At 43.6% G+C, this 9,583-nt stretch overlaps 1 protein-coding gene across 3 annotated transcripts in view; it reads left to right on the top strand.

The window, feature by feature from the left end:
- Positions 1-9,351, top strand: part of FAM151B (family with sequence similarity 151 member B) — a 69,893-nt gene extending 60,542 nt beyond the window's left edge. The window contains exon 7 of one of the 3 annotated variants that reach the window (XM_065550143.1): positions 9,056-9,351. In XM_065550143.1, coding sequence (XP_065406215.1) covers positions 9,056-9,234 — 179 coding nt within the window. In that variant the 3' untranslated portion in view covers positions 9,235-9,351. Of the gene's footprint in view, positions 1-531; positions 673-9,055 lie in introns of those variants that run through there. The other 2 variants (XM_008167493.4, XM_065550145.1) reach the window with 2 other exon arrangements.
- Positions 9,352-9,583: the final 232 nt, after the last annotated feature.

The raw sequence follows: 9,583 nt of genomic DNA on the forward strand, positions 1-9,583 counted from the left end.
ACTAGTCCCTCCCCGGTGGATCAATGATCTAAAATTTAGTTTCTGTTTGATTAATAATTTTATGATATCATTGTATAAGTATTAGTCTTGTACTTTTTATACTCCACTTAGGGACATATCATGCTACAATAGCACATAAAGAGTTCTGATTTGGGTGTATTGTAAGATTAGAAGAACATGCAATTATTGTAGGTCCATCTATCACTACACATTGCTATTGCTCGGCTCTTATTACTCTTCTGTATATTTTACCCATATTATCAGTAGCATCCCAATCACAGTTTGATGGTTTTGGCGAAGTGTGATAATCAGGATGAGTCATTTAAGTGTCCTCGTTCTTGAGAGGCATATGTAATAGAATACTTATGAGCATCATAATACATAGTAAGTTTCCTGTCTTCCTGATTCTGCTCTATACCGTTTATGGGCCCCATCATAATTATTATTGCTCTAGACTTATTATTTTTTTGAATTGTAAAAGTATACCCTTGAATACTGTTGACAGTGGTTGTTGTATTGTGTCTGATGCAGTGCCGTAACAAGGGCGAGGCAAGTGAGGCACTTGCCTCGGGCGCGCAAAGCCGAGGGGTTCAGAAAAGCTGGAGCATCCCTGCCGGAAGGAAAGCTGCGTGGCTCTCCCGGCTGCTGCTGCCTCTATGGCAATAAGAGACGCTGGCCTGCAGAGGGCTGAGGGCGAGCAACCAGCTGCTGCACGTCAGGAGGGGAGGAGGGAGGAGGCACACACGTGCTTTGCAGCCCTCCCACCCCCGGCACCCACCTGGAGGAGACGCTGAGCGGGCTTCCAGTGGGAGACAGGATCATTGGCAGTGGACCTCACTCACCTGAGCAGCTGCTGGGGCTTTGGTGAGTGTTTGACCCTGTGATCCGCCCCTCATCCCACCCCCAGCCACCACTCCTGCAAACAGGGCAAGGGGCAACCCCATCCCCCACCCCCAGTGAGGCTATGGCGAGGTGCAGCAGGGGAGGAAGGAAGCCACATGTGACGGCAGTCCCCTTCCCCCCAGCACCCACCACCCCCTCCCAGAGCCCACACCCCCTCTCCGGCCCCCAAACTCTGTCCCAGAGCCTGCACCCAGCCCTCTGCACTCCCTCCCAGAGCCTGCACCCCTCCACCCTCCTGCACCCCACCCATGCCCCAGCCCTGAGCCTGCACCCAGCACCCAAACTCCATCCCAGAGCCTGTACTCCACCCCCTTCCCCCACACCCCACTCCTGCACCCAGAGGCTCTGCCCAAGCCCAGAGCCTGCAACCAGCACCCAAAATCCATCCCAGAGCCTGCACCCCCACCCCTTCCCCACACACCCCCTCCAGCATCCATTTTCAGTATTTTAATTTTTGGTACTGCATTGATTTACTGCTGTGTGCATTAATATAGTGACTCCCTGGATCTGTGAATGCGGCTTTATACTTGGGGGGCGGGTGAGGAGGCAAGTGGCGAGTCGGTGGCTGGAGGGGGGCAAATCTCCCAGATTCAAAATCTGGGACTGTGTCTTTTGGTCCTTTTTGCTGCTTTTCTCTGGGCTGGGGGTTGTCCCAAAGCTGCAAAGCGGGTGTTCTCAAAGGAAGGTGCTTGCTTCTAACCCTCCTGGCCGTCAGTATGTCTGCTCTTCTCTAATCAGCCCACTTGACAAGTTTGATTGTCCTTGGTCTGGCTTCCAGCCCCTCTCCAAGGGTTGCAGCTGTCTGGAGGTGCCTGCCTTCCACACCTTCCTCATTCACACCTCATTCGTTCAACAGGGCAACTGATTACAAAGTGGGGGGAAGATCTTATTCTACTTCTAGCAAAAAGACATTTTTCTTTTTCCCTAATTATACTACCTTAGGGGCCCGCTATAACATATTACCAAGGTTCAATACAAAGTCATATATAAGTTATACAAAAATGCACAATGCAGAGATTTATCTACAACTGCATTGATTGACTGCTGTGTGTAGTAATATAGTGATCTCTGGGTCTTTGAATGAGGCTTTATACTTGGGGGTTCGAGGGGGCGAGCGGTGAGTTGGGGGCGAGTGGGTGGGCAAACGGCGGGTCGGCAAAGAGGCAAGCAGTGAGCCAGCAGGGGTTCTAGGGGTGGGCATGGGGGTTTCTGGCAGGGGAAGGAGAAGGTGAAAGGAGGTGAGTGGTGGGTGGGGGACTGACTAGGAGGGACGCAGCAAGCCAGCGAGGGGCTAGGGGGTGAAGAGGGGTGTGATGGTGGGGCCAAGCGGGGAAGGGGCGGGTCCTATTTTACTGCTGTGATCTGGTCACCCTATGCGTGCCGTTTCTTCCCCCCCCCCCAACCTTCCTTTTCGCCCCACAGCTGTTTCGGTGGGGCAGTGTTGGGGAAGGAGGGTTTGTTTCCGCGGGATGGGCGGTGCTGGGGGGGGCTGTTTCGGGGGGGCTGGGTGGCGCTGGGGGAGGGGCGCAATTTTATATTCTTGCCTCAGGTGCAAAAATAGCTAGTTATGGCTCTGGTCTGATGCATTGTATTGTTGTCTTTATATCTGCGAGAAGCACTTGGGGTTGATTTACTATTCTTTCTGAACTTATTAAAAGATTTGGTGAGCATGCAATTATCTTTAATCCCTCATTAGTACATACTGCCATGGGCCAATCCTTACTACTCTACCACGTATAGGTCCCATCCCTTCATTAGGGATGTGCATTCTGAGGATTATGGTGATTTCTCACCAGATCTTTGCCACATCAATACTCCTTTCCTTGAGGATTAAATAGAATATCATATTTATGGGCATCATCAGTAATAAGCACCCTCCCCATATGATTTTGTGCCATGAATTCTATAATTCTGATAGGTCCCATTAATACTTTTACCGCCCTTGGTTTATTCTCTATCTTTGGGATTGTGAACACACATGCCTCATTAGCATTGGTAAAGGCCTTATTGTAGGGATGGGACTTGGCCCATCAAATCATGGGTGTCTTGTCTAAATTCGCACCACCATAGCAGAATCCCGTAGACACAAATGCCCAGAAGAGCCAAGATGAATAGAACTCCATCTTCTATCGTCTAGTTTCTGAAAGATATATAGAATGAGAGAGATCCTTTCCAAACAACAAAGCAATTTATTTTGATTTCAAATATATATAACTTTTATTATAACTTTTTCTTAATAACAAACTTTTTAATGAAACAGACTTCCTCCTTACTTTATCCTATACTTATTTTTAAATCTTATTTAACTTTAACTGTATTAATTTTATTCTATTGAACTATTACTGTATTAATTTGATCCTCTTCAGCTATTTCAATACTAATATTAAATATTCTAATCCTAAATATATCAATCCTATGCAGTAACACCTCACTTTCCGTCCTCCTGCTTAACGTCGTTTCGAGGTTACGTTGCTGCTCCATTAGGGAACATACTCGTTTAAAGGTGTGCAATGCTCCCTTATAACGTCGTTTGGCTGACTTTACAAGGGAGCATTGCACAAGTTCCTCTTCTCCGCCTCCTCCCCCTTCCTCCCTCCCTCCCAGCGCTTCCCTCCGCCGCCAAACAGCTGTTTGGCAGCGCTTAGGACTTTCTAGGAGGGAGCAAGCGGGGAAGCTGCCCCCTCCCCCCCCCCAGCAGGCAGGGCCACCCGGAATGCAGGGGCTTTAGGGGCTGCAGGGCCCTGGGCTAAGGGGGCCCCGGGGCCCTGGCCTGCAGCTCTAAAGCCCCTTTCGGAATGTGGCCCTGCGAGCACAGGCCAGAGGACTCAGGAGGAGCAGGGGCAGCCACGCAGCCATCGGCCAGAGAGAAGCGGCGCTTTCCCCTTAACTGACAATAGATATGCTAAAGTTGGAGCTTGAGCTAAAGCTCTTCTAAGCTGAGTAAAAGCTTCTTGCTGTTCTGATCTGCACTCCCATCTACTACCTTTATTTAATAACCTTTCTTTAATAACTAATACAATGGACTAGCTTTTTCTGCATAATCCTCTATAAAATTTCTAGAGAAGTTAGTCATCCCTAAAAACAATCTTAAAGTGGATACATCTGTTGGAGCTGGCAATTTTTGTAATAATTCAACCCTTTGTTTGTCAGTTGATCGCCCTTCCTGTCCCAATGTTGTTCTCAGGTAATTGACTTGTTGTTGGCATATTTGAGCTTTTTGTGGACTGACTTTGAACCCTGTTTCTTTTATTTTTTGTAACACTAGGTCTAATATTTCCAAATTATCTTCCTTAGATTTTGTGCTGATAAGGATATCATCCTCATACAATATGATGTTATCCTTATTGGGCATTTTATCCCACATCTTATTCACATGCATATGACAGATAGCAGGTGAGTTATGAAATCCTTGGGGGGTTCAAGTGAAGCAGAACTGTCTTCTATAGAATGTAAAGGCAAATTTGTACCAGGAGTCTGGATGTAAAGGGATTGCAAAAAATGCATTGGCTAAATCTAAAACAGTGAACCACCGTGCTCCTCCCATAATGGAAACAATCACTTCAGGATACTTTGCTACTACAGGAGCAGTCATTGAGGTTACGTTATTCGGAGGCCTAAGATCAATGGTTAACCTCCAGGTTTTACCATCTGCCTTTAAAACTGGCCAAATAGCAGCATTATTTGTGCTCTGTTGTTTTACTATAATTCTTTGATCCAAAAATCCTTGAATAGTCTTTATTAAACTGGGTTCTGCTTCTTTAGGATATTTATTCTGTCTTTGGGGTGGAGATCAAGCCCAGTAATCAACACCTCTGCTTCTGTTTTTCCACATTTGGCTTTATTAGTATCCCAGACCTCTTTATGCTTTTGTGCAATTTGCAAAACTTCTGCTGACCAATCAGGCCATTTCAGTTCTTCTTCTGCTTTCATAGTAGCTAACCTATACCCTGCTTCAATAACAATTGGTTGATCGATGGTTCTAATGTTATCAAAAGGTATTTACCATAACACCTTATTTACTAAATCTACTGTTACTCTAAGCTTTCTCAACATATCAACACTCATAGGCGCTGACTCTGTGGGTGCTCCGGGGCTGGAGCACCCACGGGGAAAAATTGGTGGGTGTGGAGCACCCAACGGCAGCTCCCTGACCCGACCCCCCCACCCCAGCTCTCCTCTGCCTCCACCTCCTCCCCTGAGCAGGCCGCTGCGTCCTGCTTCTCCCCACTCCCTCCCAGCGCTTGCACCGAGAAACATATGTTTCGCGCAGCAAGCCTGGGAGGGAGGGAGGAGAGAGGAGGAGGAACACAGCGGCACTTGGGGAAGAGGCGGGGCCAGGGTGGGGATTTGGGGAGGGCTCTAATAGGGGCAGGGAGGGGGCGGAGTCAGGGTAGAGCAAGGGGGGGTGTCAACACTGATTATTCCATTGGCATCCAAATTTATTAAGCCGAACTGCTCCCTATCTTATTTTGTCCCTAACTGAAAATGAACTGGAGCACTAAAAGGTACTTTACTCGTTGCTTCATTAAATTCTTGCATCTTTCTTGTTATTACCAGGATCCAAATAATTTTTTTGTTTCTAGTACTAACTAAGGAAACTGTGGCACCCATATCTATTAACATATTTTGTCCGAACACTCCCCTATTAAATTCCATGTATACAGTGGGTCTCCCCCAGTCATCTGTTTGTAAATGTGCCACAAAATCAGCATGATCTTTTGCTGATATCGGGGAGATGGGGGCACTCGGCCTCCCTATACCTAATTTTTGAGACCTGGTGGAGCTTAGGTATGCTCCTTTCATGGTTGGCTAACCTTTGAAATAATTTTTTGGTGGGTAAACCATTAATTTGGTCTCCAGGTTCGTAATGTAACAATTTTCTCCAAAGCCAATTCATTCCTAAATCACACACATTTCTCTTTTCATGAGAAATAAACTTTTTATTTTTATTTTCTTCTTTTCTTAATTTGTCTTTATTTGTTTGCTTTGCTGGTTTCCTTTTTCCTGAGGATCATTACTGGAAAACTTCATCATTGATACCCTGTCTTTTCTTTTGGGGGGATAATATGGTTCCCTTAGTATTTTGTTTTCTTTTAAAGGCTGGAATGTTTCCCTCTGTATTTCATGTAGGGTCTTTTCACTTTTTTCTCTATTTCCTGTAATGTAGTGGTTTTTGGATGGTCAGAAACCATAGCCATTCTTAATGCTGAATTAAACCCTAACAATAAAGCTCTTTTAAATTGAAGTACATCATATATTATCATCTCTTGGTTGTTGTTTTTCCCTATGGAGCCACACGACCAGGTGTTCATTAGAGAAGAAAAATTTCAAGATTTCTTCCTCTATCTTGTTTTTCTCTATGTCCTCCACCCTGTATTTCATAGGGAAGTCCAACAAAAACTTCTGATTGTATACATTCTTTTATTAGAGCTGAGAAGTTACTCCCTGTTAACTCAGGCATTCGCGATGTGTTAGCTAACCATCCAACTACTGTACTTCTAGTTAGAGGACCCATAGACTTTCCCAAGGCCCTAATTTGTTCCAGGGTATATGGTCTTTCTTCTGTTCACTCCTCTTGTCCTCCCTCATTACCATGTGGTTTTAATCACTGTGGTTGTAATGCTAGAAGCTAGGGGAGGTAGTCTTTGTAGTTCTTCTAGTTCCTCACTTAATGAACTATAAGGTCCTGGTAGAGGTTCCTTGGAATAGTCATAACAACAAGGAGGATACATCCTTCTCATCTGACTCTATTCCTTCATCACTCCCAGATTTTATTGCTGCTATTACCCCTTTACTTGCTCTTAATTACTCCTTTAATGTACATATTTACCTTTTACAGGCAGCATTATTTTTTTCTTTCTTTTCACCTGCATCCAAGAGTACAAGTCTCATTGCAGCTTGCCTATCTTTTGCTTTTTGTTTCCATTCCTCAATTTCCTGAACCAATATTTCCCACTCATTTTTAATTTCATTTACTTCATTTTGTGACTCAATAATCTGAACCGTCTGAATTAACATAGTTGCTCTTAATGTATCAGCTTCTGCTTTTAAGCTAACTACTTCTTTATCCTTTGTCTCTTTTTCTTTTTTAATTTTTTTATTTCTTTTATTAATGTAGCTATTTCTAAATCCAGGATACTGGATGCCTGACCCTAGAATCTTATTCCCTCTGGCCTTATACCTTTGGTGCCCGATTCTTTTTCCCATGGGCCTTCTTGCCCTTGTCTCAATTGACTTCTAAACTGACTCTTCCACCAGCCCTAGTCTGATCTTATTGGGGTAATTGGCTCCAGCATCAGTTAAACTACTGATCCTTCCACCAGCCTCAAACACTTTCCAGGGCTTCCTAATTTCTTTTAGGATTTCAGCTCAGGCATCAGTATAACAACAATTTCTAACAAATACCCTTTAAAAAATTTTTATAACAACAAGGTTCTTACCTTGGACTCCATATCCTTAATGTGCTTTGTGAAATTGGTTTTCAAGACAATTCATTAAGATAAACAAAAATAAAATTTTTACTGCTTGGTGTCACTCGTCCTCTTCCCTTAGGCTTCAAATAGTGCTGTGGGCCCACCAGGGATGTCATGTTGTTATCCCCAAATTTGGACTTGAAGCACCTCAATAATGGCCTGCTTATAACTGTAAACCAGTTATCAGTTTAGCCCTTCTTAATGGGTAACAGGAGGTGGCCCGCCCTAGAAGAATTGCCCAGGTTTTACCAGGGAGTTTGTCTCTGACCCTCAGAGGACTCCCCAGGACACACATACAGACTTGCATTAACTTAATAAAAGGTGTGAATTAAAGCCAATTTAGTTATTTTGGTGGAAACTTGTGTGTAGATCAATTCTAATAGTCTACTTCTCTGCTACCTCTCTTCTGTTCTACTTCTGACCATTCTCTCCTATGTCAAGGATTGTGCCTTGTACTAGGAATTCTGTGTTTGGGAGTGGATCTCTTTGTATGCTATGCCTCCTCTTTGTGGAATCCTTTCCTTGTATTGTATTGCTCCATGTCTGTTGTTAAGTTTCAACCAAATCTTAGGACTTTTATTTGTCCTTGGTATTAGACATTGTGGGTGAAATCCTGGCTCCGAGAAGTCAAAGGGAGTTTTTTCCATTGACTTCAATGGAACTAGGCTTTCATCCATGTTCTTTTGAGTTTAGTAACTCCATTTAAAACTCTGGAAGATATTCACGTGAAGTAACAGACTGATGAAAAATCTTTAATTTACATATTTTAAAAAGAGTTACATTGTGAGTCTAGCATAATTTTTTATTCATATTTTATATAAACTTAACAAAATTTTCACAACAGATAATACAACACTTTGCAGTTTAGAGCTGGCCTGCTGTATCTTTTACAACCGTTCAAATAATAAATGTCCCACAGTAGAATGTATTCGGGGTGAAAGTAAGGCAGTATGGGCCATGGCAGCACTTTAAGGCCGACAGCAGAGACCAAAGGAGCAGCTACCCTGGGGCCGGTGATTTAAAAGGGTCCGGGACTCCGGCTGCTGCTGCTACTGCAGCTACTGCAGCAGTGGCCGGAGCCCCAGGCCCTTTAAATGGCCGCTGGAGCCCCAGGCGGTGTGGGCGAGCTGGCTGGGGGACGCTGACCCCTAGCCCTGCCCTTCCGCCCGAGGCCCCGCCTCTTCTGGGTGTGGCGCGGGGAGCTGCCCCCCCGTACCAGTAAGAGAGAAATTTTACTTTCACCCCTGAATGTATTATAATTAAAGTAAAACAGAATCTGACTTTCTGAGTTTGCCACTGCTTAAAATTTATTTTTGAATGAAAGCAACTGCCACCTACCACTTTTTAAAAAAACAGTATTCTCTATGGTCATCTTCAATATTCAGCTTCTGAATTATTTTATATATTTTTTAAGTGTAATTTTCTTCCAGCATAATTATAACCTTTTTTGTTGTTTTTATCACCCAGCTGTCTGTGATCACAGGCCCTTTGTTAAGGTTGTAATAGATTTATTTCTGCACTTAACTTTCCATTAGACTTGTTTGATGTTATCTCATCAAGCACATGTGCACAAAGCTTTCACTTGTGATTTTTATTGTGTTATGATTGGAAACTGGAAAATTTAATTTCAACTCCTGTTGCATATTATCTGTTTCATATCAACATTATTTTTGTAACAGCAGGCTATATTAGAATTTTTCAGGTCCCTTTGTGCAGTCTCATGTGTCGTGCTGCCTGTCAGTACCTGGCCCAGGTCAGGGAAGCTAATGATCTAACCAGCGGACCAAATTCGGTGATGAATCCTGGTCATGGATCACCTGAAGCACGTTGCACGTATGCTAAGAAGATGCTTACATAGTGACTTTCCTCAGCCACTGTTTTGAAACGTACCAACAAGTATCTGATACAATTTCTGTTATGAATGTTTGAAAAGACAGAGCTAGTTAACTAGACAGTCTAAATAAAATGAATTTAATAACTTTGTGGAAAATTTTCTTTCAAACAAAATTGTACAAATTACTAGAATATTGGATTCAGCATGTTTAGGTTGTTTTTTAAAATTAGGGTGATTGATATTAATTGCTACCTATACTGCATCAGATGATACACAACTGCTGGATGCTGTGTGTTTTTTTGTTTTGTTTTTTTTTTACAAAAAAATGAATGAGTTTAGTAGCACAAGAAACAAGATTTGCAAGTGTTTGGAG

Source organism: Chrysemys picta, chromosome 6 (assembly GCF_011386835.1).
Source record: "Chrysemys picta bellii isolate R12L10 chromosome 6, ASM1138683v2, whole genome shotgun sequence".
NCBI classification, from domain to species: Eukaryota; Metazoa; Chordata; order Testudines; family Emydidae; genus Chrysemys; species Chrysemys picta.